Here is a 17,543-nt window from a genome sequence, read left to right on the forward strand (position 1 = left end):
CCCTCTCATCCAGCTCTAACCAATGATGTGTATAAACACTAGATTGCTGATGCTATGTATTGGCCAATGACAGGCTCTGAAGCCACTGTCCACCATATTGGTGCCCCTCAGAAGGAGCGGCCCTCCATTGGAATGAATGGGATTCTACGGCATTTCAATAAAAATATGGTGGCACGGTGGCTTCAAAACAGCGCCCCCTGCCAGTCATCTAGTGTTCAATCGCTACATCATTGGCTCTAACCCAGGTTGATCTCACCAACGAACATGGTGATGAGCAGGATGATAGCGAACCCGGTGAGCAGCCCAGCGTTCTGGATCAGGAAGAAGATGACGTTGGTCACCGTCGACCCGTCCTGTTCATTCACGATGGCGTTCATCTCTGGGAACTGAAATTACAACCAACCAGTTTTAAACCAACAGTTAAATATCAGATTCTGTTTATTACAACCTAACAGTTACATATCAGATTCCATTTCTTCCCAAAATATCAGATTCATTTCAGTCTCTCTCTCCCCCTCTCTTTCACTCACTCTCTCACCCTCGCTCTACCATCCTCCCTCCCTCCCTCCCTCCCTCCCTCCCTCCCTCCCCCTCCCTCCCTCCCTCCCTCCCTCCCTCCCTCCCTCCCTCCCTCCCTCCCTCCCTCCCTCCCTCCCTCCCTCCATCTCTCCATTACAGCTATCATCAGGTCACAGTGTTTTGCTGTGCTCCTTCCCTCCGTGGGGTAGAAGCAGCTCTGCAGCTGTGATAACACATCAACTGATAACACATACAGTATGGTATGATGGGAAACTGACTGTATATGGACACTACTGGGTCATTCAGTGGTTGGGTCCTTAATAATGACCCATCTGCTCTCCCTGCACAACCAGAGAACCTTCATACTAAACTCAATATGGACTACTACTGAGCTATTTAACAGTTAGATCCTGATTTCTCTAATGCCATTACATGTACACCGTGCTGGGCAGCTGAAGGTTGAACGGCATGTACACAGCACATTGAAGTTAAAAACTAAAGAAAAATCAGGAAATCAGTCAGGATGGGAACTAAAGGGATGCATCGTAATCTGGGAGTTGAAGCAGATCAGATGGCATTGAGAGTGAAGGAAGCATCATGGGAGAATCTCAATTGCATTTCCTTGATTCCTCTCTCCTCATCTCCTCAATGTCCCTCCCCTCTGCGAGGAATCAAGGAAATGCAATTGAGATTTCCCATGTCACCCACCATGTCTGCCAGTGCTATGTAGAAGAACATTCCCCTCGCCATGTCTGCCAGTGCTATGTAGAAGAACATTCCCCTCACCATGTCTGCCAGTGCTATGTAGAGGAACATTCCCCTCGCCATGTCTGCCAGTGCTATGTAGAAGAACATTCCCCTCACCATGTCTGCCAGTGCTATGTAGAAGAACATTCCCCTCACCATGTCTGCCAGTGCTATGTAGAAGAACATTCCCCTCACCATGTCTGCCAGTGCTATGTAGAAGAACATTCCCCTCACCATGTCTGCCAGTGCTATGTAGAGGAACATTCCCCCAGCGATGGCGAAGATTGCATTGGGGGCGAAGTTGCTCCCCAGCAGGATGCCGAAGGCCAGGCCAATGTAGCAGGACATGGCCGACAGCAGGTTGAAGAAGACGGCCTGGGGGATACTCATCCCTGCGTTCAGCAGGATCACAAAGTCCCCTGCAGGAGGGGCCAAGAGAGACAGCAACATGTTCCGTAACAGTAGATACATTGAGGAACCAGCATTTACTTTTAGTTATGTTTGTTAACAAAAAATAGCCAAGTGATTTAAAACATTTTTCAGATTAAGGTTGGTTTAGTTCAGCCAAGTTGCTTACTGCTGTTCCTGTAAAATCACTTTGTGGCAACTGCTAAAAGAGAGAAAGGACATTATAGATACGTGTGATTGATTGATTGACCCCTCACCTAGTTCATGGGGGAACTCCTCACAGACAATGGCGATGGAGGTACTGAAACCAGCAACGACGGACACGGTAAAGGAGGCTCCGATCGCCAGGCCGTCGATGAAGTTGTGCAACGCGTCACTCAGTGTGATCATCCAGGCCACCGTCTTTATGTTGGCGATGCGCTGACCCCGCAGCCAGTGGCACATCACATGATTGACATGGACTTCCTGCTGGGACAACATCACAGAGGAAGGAGGAGGAGGAAAGGAGAGCAGAACTGGATATTTAGTTAATATAAAATATATTTACTATATAATATGTCATAGTCTAGTTAATTTAACATATATTTACTATATAATATGTCATAGTCTAGTTAATTTAACATATATTTACTATATAATGTCATTGTCTAGTTAATTTAACATATATTTACTATATAATATGTCATAGTCTAGTTAATATAACATATATTTACTATATAATATGTCATAGTCTAGTTAATTTAACATATATTTACTATATAATATGTCATAGTCTAGTTAATTTAACATATATTTACTATATAATGTCATAGTCTAGTTAATTTAACATATATTTACTATATAATATGTCATAGTCTAGTTAATTTAACATATATTTACTATATAATATGTCATAGTCTAGTTAATTTAACATATATTTACTATATAATATGTCATAGTCTAGTTAATTTAACATATACAGTGGGGAAAAAAAGTATTTAGTCAGCCACCAATTGTGCAAGTTCTCCCACTTAAAAAGATGAGAGAGGCCTGTAATTTTCATCATAGGTACACGTCAACTATGACAGTCAAACTGAGGAAAAAAAATCCAGAAAATCACATTGTAGGATTTTTAATGAATTTATTTGCAAATTATGGTGGAAAATAAGTATTTGGTCACCTACAAACAAGCAAGATTTCTGGCTCTCACAGACCTGTAACTTCTTCTTTAAGAGGCTCCTCTGTCCTCCACTCGTTACCTGTATTAATGGCACCTGTTTGAACTTGTTATCAGTATAAAAGACACCTGTCCACAACCTCAAACAGTCACACTACAAACTCCACTATGGCCAAGACCAAAGAGCTGTCAAAGGACACCAGAAACAAAATTGTAGACCTGCACCAGGCTGGGAAGACTGAATCTGCAATAGGTAAGCAGCTTGGTTTGAATAAATCAACTGTGGGAGCAATTATTAGGAAATGGAAGACATACAAGACCACTGATAATCTCCCTCGATCTGGGGCGCCACGCAAGATCTCACCCCGTGGGGTCAAAATGATCACAAGAACGGTGAGCAAAAATCCCAGAACCACACGGGGGGACCTAGTGAATGACCTGCAGAGAGCTGGGACCAAAGTAACAAAGCCTACCATCAGTAACACACTACGCCGCCAGGGACTCAAATCCTGCAGTGCAGACGTGTCCCCCTGCTTAAGCCAGTACATGTCCAGGCCCATCTGAAGTTTGCTAGAGTGCATTTGGATGATCCAGAAGAGGATTGGGAGAATGTCATATGGTCAGATGAAACCAAAATATAACTTTTTGGTAAAAACTCAACTTGTCGTGTTTGGAGGATAAAGAATGCTGAGTTGCATCCATACCTACTGTGATGCATGGGGGTGGAAACATCATGCTTTAGGGCTGTTTTTCTGTAAAGGGACCAGGACGACTGATCCGTGTAAATGAAAGAATGAATGGGGCCATGTATCGTGAGATTTTGAGTGAAAACCTCCTTCCATCAGCAAGGGCATTGAAGATGAAACGTGGCTGGGTCTTTCAGCATGACAATGATCCCAAACACACCGCCCGGGCAACGAATGAGTGGCTTCGTAAGAAGCATTTCAAGGTCCTGGAGTGGCCTAGCCAGTCTCCAGATCTCAACCCCATAGAAAATCTTTGGAGGGGAGTTGAAAGTCTGTGTTGCCCAGCGACAGCCCCAAAACATCACTGCTCTAGAGGAGATCTGCATGGAGGAATGGGCCAAAATACCAGCAACAGTGTGTGAAAACCTTGTGAAGACTTACAGAAAACGTTTGACCTGTGTCATTGGCAACAAAGGGTATATAACAAAGTATTGAGAAACTTTTGTTATTGACCAAATACTTATTTTCCACCATAATTTGCAAATAAATTCATAAGAAATCCTACAATGTGATTTTCTGGATTTTTTTTTCTCATTTTGTCTGTCATAGTTGACGTGTACCTATGACGAAAATTACAGGCCTCTCTCATCTTTTTAAGTGGGAGAACTTGCACAATTGGTGGCTGACTAAATACTTTTTTTCCCCACTGTATTTACTATATAATATGTCATAGTCTAGTTAATTTAACATATATTTACTATATAATGTCATAGTCTAGTTAATTTAACATATATTTACTATATAATATGTCATAGTCTAGTTAATTTAACATATATTTACTATATAATATGTCATAGTCTAGTTAATTTAACATATATTTACTATATAATATGTCATAGTCTAGTTAATTTAACATATATTTACTATATAATATGTCATAGTCTAGTTAATTTAACATATATTTACTATATAATATGTCATAGTCTAGTTAATTTAACATATATTTACTATATAATATGTCATAGTCTAGTTAATTTAACATATATTTACTCTATAATATGTCATAGTCTAGTTAATTTAACATATATTTACTATATAATATGTCATAGTCTAGTTAATTTAACATATATTTACTTTATAATGTCATAGTCTAGTTAATTTAACATATATTTACTATATAATATGTCATAGTCTAGTTAATTTAACATATATTTACTATATAATGTCATAGTCTAGTTAATTTAACATATATTTACTATATAATATGTCATAGTCTAGTTAATTTAACATATATTTACTATATAATATGTCATAGTCTAGTTAATTTAACATATATTTACTATATAATATGTCATAGTCTAGTTAATTTAACATATATTTACTATATAATATGTCATAGTCTAGTTAATTTAACATATATTTACTATATAATATGTCATAGTCTAGTTAATTTAACATATATTTACTATATAATATGTCATAGTCTAGTTAATTTAACATATATTTACTATATAATATGTCATAGTCTAGTTAATTTAACATATATTTACTATATAATATGTCATAGTCTAGTTAATTTAACATATATTTACTATATAATATGTCATAGTCTAGTTAATTTAACATATATTTACTATATAATATGTCATAGTCTAGTTAATTTAACATATATTTACTATATAATATGTCATAGCCTAGTTAATTTAATATATATTTACTCTATAATATGTCATAGTCTAGTTAATTTAACATATATTTACTATATAATATGTCATAGTCTAGTTAATTTAACATATATTTACTTTATAATGTCATAGTCTAGTTAATTTAACATATATTTACTATATAATATGTCATAGTCTAGTTAATTTAACATATATTTACTATATAATGTCATAGTCTAGTTAATTTAACATATATTTACTATATAATATGTCATAGTCTAGTTAATTTAACATATATTTACTATATAATATGTCATAGTCTAGTTAATTTAACATATATTTACTATATAATATGTCATAGTCTAGTTAATTTAACATATATTTACTATATAATATGTCATAGTCTAGTTAATTTAACATATATTTACTATATAATATGTCATAGTCTAGTTAATTTAACATATATTTACTATATAATATGTCATAGTCTAGTTAATTTAATATATATTTACTATATAATATGTCATAGTCTAGTTAATTTAACATGTATTTACTATATAATATGTCATAGTCTAGTTAATTTAACATATATTTACTATATAATGTCATAGTCTAGTTAATTTAACATATATTTACTATATAATATGTCATAGTCTAGTTAATTTAACATATATTTACTATATAATGTCATAGTCTAGTTAATTTAACATATATTTACTATATAATATGTCATAGTCTAGTTAATTTAACATATATTTACTATATAATATGTCATAGTCTAGTTAATTTAACATATATTTACTATATAATATGTCATAGTCTAGTTAATTTAACATATATTTACTATATAATATGTCATAGTCTAGTTAATTTAACATATATTTACTATATAATATGTCATAGCCTAGTTAATTTAATATATATTTACTCTATAATATGTCATAGTCTAGTTAATTTAACATATATTTACTATATAATATGTCATAGTCTAGTTAATTTAACATATATTTACTTTATAATGTCATAGTCTAGTTAATTTAACATATATTTACTATATAATATGTCATAGTCTAGTTAATTTAACATATATTTACTATATAATATGTCATAGTCTAGTTAATTTAACATATATTTACTATATAATATGTCATAGTCTAGTTAATTTAACATATATTTACTATATAATATGTCATAGTCTAGTTAATTTAACATATATTTACTTTATAATGTCATAGTCTAGTTAATTTAACATATATTTACTATATAATATGTCATAGTCTAGTTAATTTAACATATATTTACTATATAATATGTCATAGTCTAGTTAATTTAACATATATTTACTATATAATATGTCATAGTCTAGTTAATTTAACATATATTTACTATATAATATGTCATAGTCTAGTTAATTTAACATATATTTACTATATAATATGTCATAGTCTAGTTAATTTAACATATATTTACTATATAATATGTCATAGCCTAGTTAATTTAATATATATTTACTCTATAATATGTCATAGTCTAGTTAATTTAACATATATTTACTATATAATATGTCATAGTCTAGTTAATTTAACATATATTTACTTTATAATGTCAAAGTCTAGTTAATTTAACATATATTTACTATATAATATGTCATAGTCTAGTTAATTTAACATATATTTACTATATAATGTCATAGTCTAGTTAATTTAACATATATTTACTATATAATATGTCATAGTCTAGTTAATTTAACATATATTTACTATATAATATGTCATAGTCTAGTTAATTTAACATATATTTACTATATAATATGTCATAGTCTAGTTAATTTAACATATATTTACTATATAATATGTCATAGTCTAGTTAATTTAACATATATTTACTATATAATATGTCATAGTCTAGTTAATATAACATATATTTACTATATAACACGTTTACTATGTAACATAATTGTTATTATTTTTACTTCAATCTGAAAACTGAAGAAACACAACAGCAATCAGAGGCTGTATGTAAATAATCAGATGGTTGGTCGGTAGCTTCTCAAACCAGCTCCCTATTGGCCAGAACAGGTAGTCTTTGGTCGGTAGCTTCTCAAACCAGCTCCCTATTGGCCAGAACAGGCAGCCTTTGGTCGGTAGCTTCTCTGCTGCTGTGACAAACCAGCTCCCTATTGGCCAGAACAGGCAGCCTTTGGTCGGTAGCTTCTCTGCTGCTGTGACAAACCAGCTCCCTATTGGCCAGAACAGGCAGCCTTTGGTCGGTAGCTTCTCTGCTGCTGTGACAAACCAGCTCCCTATTGGCCAGAACAGGCAGCCTTTGGTCGTTAGCTTCTCTGCTGCTGTGACAAACCAGCTCCCTATTGGCCAGAACAGGCAGCCTTTGGTCGGTAGCTTCTCTGCTGCTGTGACAAACCAGCTCCCTATTGGCCAGAACAGGCAGCCTTTGGTCGGTAGCTTCTCTGCTGCTGTGACAAACCAGCTCCCTATTGGCCAGAACAGGCAGCCTTTGGTCGGTAGCTTCTCTGCTGCTGTGACAAACCAGCTCCCTATTGGCCAGAACAGGCAGCCTTTGTGTACAAGTGAGACAATCCTTGCGTTTATCAAGAGTCTAGGATATGCAGGCCTGTGGTCAGTCCCATTCTTTAGCCTCCCTGTGTGACGGAAGCTGTATCCCAAATGGCACCCTTTTCCCTTCACTAGTAGTGCACTATATAGGGAATAGGGCACCATTTGGGATACAGTTTCCGTCACACAGGGAGACTAAGGACAGAGTCCCATTCCTTAGCCCTGTGCGTCAGCGTCCGTCTCGTCCATTTGTTCAGTATCTGTGACGTGTAACAAGGTCAGACTGAGCGAGAGAACTAATGGTTAAACATTACCATGATTTCCCTAATCACTTGTGTCACAGATAACAGCTCAATAAATAACTAGGCTAATGCTCAACGCTGCTCTAAATGTTGTTCTAGGTCAGGGTTCCCCAGCAGGCGTCCCACAGGCCGAATTTGTCCCGCAGGTGATATTATATTATAAATACACTGATGATCCCTGTTGTAGGTTGTCTATGTGTTTGTCATTATAATGGCATATGTTTGTTATAATATTACTGTGTTATTACTGTGTTATTACTGTGTTATTCCTGTGTTATTACTGTGTTATTCCTGTGTTATTACTGTGTTATTCCTGTGTTATTACTGTGTTATTCCTGTGTTATTACTGTGTTATTACTGTGTTATTACTGTGTTATTACTGTGTTATTACTGTGTTATTACTGTGTTATTCCTGTGTTATTCCTGTGTTATTACTGTGTTATTCCTGTGTTATTACTGTGTTATTACTGTGTTATTCCTGTGTGTACTGACCTCTCATCAAACCCAGTCTGACCTTTGTCTGGCCCCTCTGTCTTTGGTGAGACAGCTACAGACAGGCCACATACAGGCTAGAGACAGGCTACAGACAGGCTACAGACAGGCTACAGACAGGCTACAGACAGGCCACATACAGGCTAGAGACAGGCTACAGACAGGCTACAGACAGGCTACAGACAGGCTACAGACAGGCTACAGACAGCCACAGACAGGCTATAGACAGCCACAGACAGGCTAGAGACAGGCTAGAGACAGCCACAGACAGGCTAGAGACAGCCACATACAGGCCACAGACAGGCTAGAGACAGGCTACAGACAGCCACATACAGGCTAGAGACAGCCACATACAGGCCACAGACAGGCTAGAGACAGCCACAGACAGGCTAGAGACAGGCTACAGACAGCCACATACAGGCTAGAGACAGGCTAGAGACAGCCACAGACAGGCTAGAGACAGGCTACAGACAGCCACAGACAGGCTAGAGACAGACACAGACAGCCTACAGGCAGCCACAGACAGCCACAGACAGCCACAGACAGGCTAGAGACAGCCACAGACAGGCTAGAGACAGGCTACAGACAGCCACATACAGGCTAGAGACAGCCACATACAGGCCACAGACAGGCTAGAGACAGGCTACAGACAGCCACATACAGGCTAGAGACAGCCACATACAGGCCACAGACAGGCTAGAGACAGGCTACAGACAGGCTACAGACAGCCACAGACAGGCTAGAGACAGCCACAGACAGGCTAGAGACAGGCTAGAGACAGGCTACAGACAGCCACATACAGGCTAGAGACAGGCTAGAGACAGCCACAGACAGGCTAGAGACAGACACAGACAGCCTACAGGCAGCCACAGACAGCCACAGACAGCCACAGACAGGCTAGAGACAGCCACAGACAGGCTAGAGACAGACTACAGACAGCCACAGACAGACTACAGACAGACTACAGACAGCTATGACTGTTCAAGGTCAGTTGAGCACTTTGTGACTCACACCTGGGTCGTGGCAAAACATTTTTTTTTTTTTTATGGACACTAAATAAGTTAGTTCTTGTCCGACAAATTCACGGAAGTACTTCCTCCCTTTCAAAAACGGTTTTCTCCTGTTTTATGTCTAATGAACAGGACACTGCTTGGTAGACGGTGTAGGGGGAAGTTGCCTCTACACGCTGATCTGGGGTCAGTTTTGTTTTGTTTGTAGTTTAGGTTAGGATTAGGGGAGGGGAGGGGAAGCTGATCTAATGTCAGTACCTATAAGACACTTCACCCCAGAGCTGGTACCTGAGGAGGTGGTTCCGTGGATGAGTCTGGGGGGTCTGGGCCGGTGTTGTCGGTACTGATGCTGCTGATGGTACATGTAGTCATGGTGATAGACTCTTTCTTCTCAGACACATCTCCATTCTGGAGAGAGTTCTGCCTCCTCAGCTGACCTGGAGGAGAGAAGTGGCTGTGGCCATGCTGCAGAGGCAGGACAAAGAAGATGGTTATTAAAGAGAGCATTTGTGTATCCCAGATGGCACCCTATTCAGTGTGTCCCTATGGGCCCTGGTCAAAAGAAGTGCACGATGTTAAACATACAGAGACGGGACAAAGATGTTAAACATACAGAGACGGGACAAAGATGTTAAACATACAGAGACAGGACAAAGATGTTAAACATACAGAGACAGGACAAAGATGTTAAACATTCAGAGACGGGACAAAGATGTTAAACATACAGAGACGGGACAAAGATGTTAAACATACAGAGGCGGGACAAAGATGTTAAACATACAGAGACAGGACAAAGATGTTAAACATACAGAGGCAGGACAAAGATGTTAAACATACAGAGGCAGGGACAAAGATGTTAAACATACAGAGACGGGACAAAGATGTTAAACATACAGAGACAGGACAAAGATGTTAAACATACAGAGGCGGGACAAAGATGTTAAACATACAGAGACGGGACAAAGATGTTAAACATACAGAGACAGGACAAAGATGTTAAACATACAGAGACAGGACAAAGATGTTAAACATACAGAGACGGGACAAAGATGTTAAACATACAGAGGCGGGACAAAGATGTTAAACATACAGAGACGGGACAAAGATGTTAAACATACAGAGACAGGACAAAGATGTTAAACATACAGAGACAGGACAAAGATGTTAAACATACAGAGGCGGGACAAAGATGTTAAACATACAGAGGCAGGACAAAGATGTTAAACATACAGAGGCGGGACAAAGATGTTAAACATACAGAGACAGGACAAAGATGTTAAACATACAGAGGCAGGACAAAGATGTTAAACATACAGAGGCAGGACAAAGATGTTAAACATACAGAGACAGGACAAAGATGTTAAACATACAGAGACAGGACAAAGATGTTAAACATACAGAGACGGGACAAAGATGTTAAACATACAGAGACAGGACAAAGATGTTAAACATACAGAGACAGGACAAAGATGTTAAACATACAGAGACAGGACAAAGATGTTAAACATACAGAGACAGGACAAAGATGTTAAACATACAGAGGCGGGACAAAGATGTTAAACATACAGAGACAGGACAAAGATGTTAAACATACAGAGACAGGACAAAGATGTTAAACATTCAGAGACAGACAGCGCACATTATAAAATAGATGATATATGTACAGAGAGACAGTAAATGAAGCCTGGGCCAAATCGGCACAGTACAGGGGAAGAACAGCTGTGGCCATGCTGCAAATATTTTTTTTAAAAATAGTTTTGTGGTTAAAAAGAAAGCATGGGTGCGTCTAAAATGGCACCCTACAGTATTCCCTATAAAGTGCCCTACTTTTGACCAGGACACTATGGTAAACATACAGAGACACATTATAGACGCTGGCTAGATGACCAGAGATGTACAGACAGGGAATTGAAGCCTGGCCAAATCGACACAGTACAGACACAGAACGCTGTCACAATCAATCAATTAATCAATCAATCATGCTGTGCTCAAAACAGACAGAAATAAAATACGCCTTAGACAAAAAGCAACCTGTAACACTACTACGGTCTCTGATTTAATGCAAAGTTACAAGTACAGGTATATTATATGCTGGTTCAACTGTTTAAAGCAGATCATACCTCGTGCTCTGTTCTTAGTGCCATCTTCAGTACTTTCTCTGTGAAGAACAGCAGGTAAAATCCACCAAATATTCCGATGGCGTTGAGAATGTAGTTATCCGCTCTGGGATCAAAACCCAGGGCCTGTTGGTGTTGGCAAAAACATTGATGTGGTAACAGCAGGGTTGCAAAATCCCGGTAACTTTCCCAAAATTACCCCGGATTTCAAACATTTCCTGGTTGAAAGATTCCTGGAAAAATGAGGGAATCCTCCAACCAGGATTTCGGGAAATCCAGGGAATTTGGGGAAAGTTACTGTAATTTTATAACCCTAGGTAGCAGTGATACAGTAATTTTGCAACCGTAGGTAGCAGTGATACAGTAATAAATCGTGAATAGAGTTTAAGGATTAAAGCAGTAAAATAGATCCATTATTTATTCCACTCTGTAACACCTTTTTAACCATACCCATCTCTCTTTCCCACATTCGACCACTAAGACTCAGTCTCCATATTCAATCAACCCTGCTAACACTTAATAACAACGTTCATGAATAAGCATTGATAAACTATTATGAAACATTTATAATGGATTCTTATTTAAGGCGAGGCACCACCGGCTGAAAGGACATTTTGGCATCTACTGTCCTTATCAATTGTGAGATTTTTGGGTATTTTGGTCCCTTAATAATTGTTTTTTCAAAAAGTAAACGTAACAATTACAAAAACTTAATGTAAATGTATATTATTATTATTATTATTATTTTTAATTATTATTATTATTATTTAGAATAAAATTGGAGGTGGGGTAGATCAGCTTATATATTGGAGATAGATTGTAGCTTCCATCAATGTAGTTGTCTGCATCATTTCCAATCCCCCATATCCCTTGAATTAGCAAACACAACGTGCCATTGGAACACAGGACTGATGGGTGCTGATAATGGGCCTCTGTACACCTATGTAGATATTCCATAAAAAATCAGCCGTTTCCAGCTACAATAGTTATTTAAAACATTAACAATGTCTACACTGTATTTCTGATCAATTTGATGTTATTTTAAGGGACAAAAAAATTGCCTTTCTTTCGAAAACAAGGACATTTCTAAGTGACCCCAAACATTTGAACGGTAGTGTATATACATATATATATATATACACTACCGGTCAAAAGTTTTAGAACACCTACTCATTCAAGGGTTTTTCTTTATTTTTACTATTTTTTACATTGTAGAATAATAGTGAAGACATCAAAACTATGAAATAACACATCATGTAGTAACCAAAAAAGTGTTAAACAAATGAAAATATATTTTATATTTGAGATTCTTCAAAGTAGCCACCCTTTGCCTTGATGACAGCTTTGCACACTCTTGCATTCTCTCAACCAGCTTCATTGGGAAAGTATTCAGACCTGGAATGCATTTCAATTAACAGGTGTGCCTTCTTAAAAGTGAATTTATTTCCTTCTTAATGCATTTGAGCCAATCAGTTGTGTTGTGACAAGGTAGTGGGGGGTGTACAGAAGATAGCCCTATTTGGTAAAATACCAAGTCCATATTATGGCAAGAACAGCTCAAATAAGCAAAGAGAAATGACAGTCCATCATTACTTTAAGACATGAAGGTCAATATGGAACATTTTGAGAACTTTGAAAGTTTCTTCAAGTGCAGTCGCAAAAACCATCAAGCGCTATGATGAAACTGGCTCTCATGAGGACCGCCACAGGAATGGAAGACCCAGAGTTACCTCTGCTGCAGAGGATACGTTCATTAGAGTTACCAGCCTCAGAAATTGCAGTCCAAATAAATGCTTCACAGAGTTCAAGTAACAGACACATCTCAACATCAACTGTTCAGAGGAGACTGTGTGAATCAGGCCTTCATGGTCGAATTGCTGCAAAGAAACCACTACTAAAGGACACCAATAAGAAGAAGAGACTTGCTTGGGGCCAAGAAACACGAGCAATGGACATTAGACCGGTGGAAATGGGTCCTTTGGTCTGGAATCCAAATTGGAGATTTCTGGTTCCAACCTCTGTGTCTTTGTGAGACGCGGTGTGGGTGAACGGATGATCTCTGCATGTGTAGTTCCCACCGTAAAGCATGGAGGAGGAGGTGTTATGGTGTGGGGGTGCTTTGCTTATTTAGAATTCAAGGCACACTTAACCAGCACGGCTACCACAGCATTCTGCAGCGATACGCCATCCCATCTGGTTTGGGCTTAGTGGGACTATCATTTGTTTTTCAACAGGACAATGACCCAACACACCTGCAGGCTGTGTAAGGGCTATTTTACCAAGAAGGAGAGTGATGGAGTGCTGCATCAAATGACCTGGCCTCCACAATCCCCCGAACCTCAACCAAATTGAGATGGTTTGGGATGAGTCGGACCGTAGAGTGAAGGAAAAGCAGCCAATAAGTGCTCAGCATATGTGGGAATGATATAATAATTTGGTAATGACTCATTATTCCACTCCACTTTATGAAATGTGTTAGAATCCTGAGACTATAATCTAATAATGTGTGTAGGACCAGTAAAGATTATGACATTGAGCTACTATTTAGCAATTTGAATAGGAGTTAGACCAGACAACAAAGGACAAGGAGAGCTGGCTACAGACAACTGAGAAACCAAGATAAAGAGGCCTCCCAATTAAGGGAGGAGAGAGACTGTTAGGCTTTTTAAGAAGTATGAAACATGGTGCAGGATATTGTGAGGACGGCGATAACTAAGGAATGCATGTGTGTGTGTGTGTGTATGTATGTATGTGTGTATGCATGTGTGTGTATGTGTGTGTGTGTGTGTGTGTGTGTGTGTATGTGTGTGTGTGTGTATGTGTGTGTGTGTGTGTGTGTGCGTGTATGTGTGTGTGTGTGTGTGTGTGTGTGTGTGTGTGTGTGTGTGTGTGTGTGTGTGTGTGTGTGTGTGTGTGTGTGTGTGTGTGTGTGTGTGTGTGTGACCTGATGGTCAGGAGAGCAGTTTTCCAGTCGAAAACTACAGCCCGCCTAAAGAGGGGTGGGATTTTTCCTCTGACGTGTGCGTATAACAATATTGTACGACCATTTTGTTTCAGAGCGCTCTCATGAATAAATATGCTGACCATTGCAGGATTGAGTCTTTGTTTCATTTATTTAAACTAAGAGATTTACAACCTTTTGGGAATTATTCAAAGATTTAAGAAGTAGTTGACTTCAACCATTGAGATAACAAAATTCTTGTGACAGGGAACTCCTTCAAGACTGTTGGAAAAGCATTCCAGGTGAAGCTGGTTGAGAGAATGCCAAGAGTGTGCAAAGCTGTCATCAAGGCAAAGGGTGGCTATTTGAAGAATCTCAAATATAAAATATATTTTGATTTGTTGAACACTTTTTTGGTTACTACATGATTCCATATGTGTTATTTCATAGTTTTGATGTCTTCACTATTATTATACAATGTAGAAAATAGTAAAAATAAAGCAAAACCCTTGAATGAGTAGGTGTGTCCAAACTTTTGACTGGTAGAGTAAATTTTTTTAATGTTCTTTTATTTCACCTTTATTTAACCAGGTAAGCCAGTTGAGAACAAGTTCTCATTTACAACTGCGACCTGGCCAAGACATACAAACAATATGTGTGCATTTGGAAAGTATTCAGACCCCTTGACTTTTTCCACATTTTGTTACGTTACAGCCTTATTCTAAAATGGATTAAATTGTTTTCCCCCCCTCATCAATCAACACACAATACCCCATAATGACAAAGCAAAAAACGTTTTTTTTAATACATTTGCAAAAAAATCTAAAAACCTGTTTTTGCTTTGTCATAATGGGGTATTGTGTGTAGATTGATGAGGGACATTTAAAAAAACAATCAATTTTAGAAAAAGGCTGTAAAGTAACAAAATGTGGAAATAGTCAGGGGTCTGAATACTTTTAAAAATATATGTTCCTTTATTATTTTCCCACTAACCCTACCACTCCTCCCCTAATTGGAGTAAATTAATGAACAACACTTAGGCTTCTACTTCCAGCTTATACATACTATATACATTTTACGGAGACAATCTATTTTACAGTAGTTATCTTTTGTTTGTTTTTAGTCCTTCTGCTAGCCTCAACCCCTCCCATCTATTTCTGAAGACCATCCAGTTTGATTTCTATTTGCCATATATTTTGAACTATGCTGTATCACAAAGGTTCTGAATCTATATACATTTTACGGACACAGTATATTTTACATCAGTTATCTTGTTGTTATTAGTCCCACCCTGCAGCTCCACTCAACCCCTCCCATCTATCTCTCAACACCATCCATATAGGATTTCTATTTGCCATATATTTTTTAACTGTATTGTGATGTTTTACAAAAGTTCTGAACCTTTCTATTCTCAGAGTTTCTACAGATTGTAAATTAAAGATAAACATTTTTGCTAAAAGTATTATTATATTATTGGCCAATTGACTATGACTTTTTAAATCACCCAGCAGTGCTATTTGCAGAGTTAGCTCCAGGTAAATGTTGCAATTCTTCAGCCATTCCTGGACCTGTGACCAAAAACAAGCTACATATGGACAGTACCAAAACAAATGATCTAATGATTCTGTCCCTTCGCAGCAAAATCTGCAGAGCTGGGATGGTTGTATCCCCCATATATATAACATTCTATTGGTTGAAATAATTTTGTATAATAATTTAAATTGAATCCGGAGTCTTTTTGCGTATCAGTTCATAAACCATGTCCCATGGAATCGGTACATCGAAAATCTCTTCCCGACTACTTTGCAATCTATATGGGACGGCTGTCAAGTAGTATACTTTTTAATTATAATAATATAATAATATTAATTATCACAATTTTCTTTAACCAATTTTGGTCTTTAATGCAAGGCCGACAGACAAGTTCCTTACTTTTTCCCCCTTCCTCTTGCCTCTTCCATTTTTGCGGTAATGCTGCAATCAGTTGGTTGTAATTTTGGGTAGAGCAGACATTTCCATATATTTTTGTTAGCTGAATGTGTGACAACTCCACCAGTCCTGTTTATGATGTAATCACAAAGATTATACCTTTTAATTTGTACTTTCTTTAAAATAATGTTTTTTTTATCAATTAGTATATTTGCTGTATTATTTGTTCTGTCTTTTCTTGTGGATTAAACTGAAATTGCAACCAACTTTCTATGGCTTGTTTTAAAAATAGCGATATTTTGGAGATTATTTCATTTTCAAATAACCGAAAGTGAGAGGTTGTAATCTGAATAAAAGGAAAAGTAAATAAATAATGTATTTTGTTTGTCATACTACCGTCATCAAAATTTCATGAATTTTAACCAAATGGACATGAATCCATGATTTTCAAACCTCACTACATTTCCATCATTCATCATGTAAAATACAATTTCATGAAATGTAGCTCAGTTGGTAGAGCATGGCGCTTGCAACGCCAGGGTTGTGGGTTTGATTCTCACGGGGGACCAGTGCAAAAATGTATGCACTTCACTAACTGTAAGTCGCTCTGGACAAGAGTGTCTGCTAAATGAAGAATGTTACAAACTGGACTATATGTAGTAACTTACTTTGAAGAGTTGGTGATTGGGTCTAAATAGGTTAAATTCATTGTACTTATCTTTAACTTCCAGAACGTCAGACCCTCCAACAAGCCAACAACATTTTCTCAGCTTTAGATACATCTGATCTGTTGGGTATATTCCCCAGACATGTACAGAGGGAATTATTGATATGGTGTCACATATCTATTATAGATAACATTTTCTTTAGAAAAATCTTTAGTATTTCACAGATAGAAAGATGAAAAAGGTATTTATCCACAATCTGCTCTGTGTAACTCTGGTCCTTGTATATGCAAATATGCACATATTTGATGATGACATATCAATTAATTTGCGT

The 17,543-nt window shown here is 37.3% G+C and overlaps 1 protein-coding gene across 3 annotated transcripts in view; it reads right to left on the reverse strand.

Moving 5' to 3' along the window:
• slc39a8 (solute carrier family 39 member 8) overlaps nt 1-17,543 on the reverse strand; it is a 78,869-nt gene continuing 61,326 nt past the window's right edge. For 2 of the 3 annotated variants that reach the window (XM_041854449.2, XM_041854451.2), the window contains exons 4-8: nt 11,678-11,800; nt 9,846-10,022; nt 1,932-2,142; nt 1,501-1,685; nt 1-386 (exon numbers count right to left, since the gene is read on the reverse strand). In XM_041854449.2, coding sequence (XP_041710383.1) covers nt 237-386; nt 1,501-1,685; nt 1,932-2,142; nt 9,846-10,022; nt 11,678-11,800 — 846 coding nt within the window. In that variant the 3' untranslated portion in view covers nt 1-236. The remainder of the gene's footprint in view (nt 387-1,500; nt 1,686-1,931; nt 2,143-9,845; nt 10,023-11,677; nt 11,801-17,543) is intronic. The other variant, XM_041854450.2, reaches the window with a different exon arrangement.

This window comes from Coregonus clupeaformis, chromosome 29 (assembly GCF_020615455.1).
Source record: "Coregonus clupeaformis isolate EN_2021a chromosome 29, ASM2061545v1, whole genome shotgun sequence".
Taxonomy (NCBI): domain Eukaryota; kingdom Metazoa; phylum Chordata; class Actinopteri; order Salmoniformes; family Salmonidae; genus Coregonus; species Coregonus clupeaformis.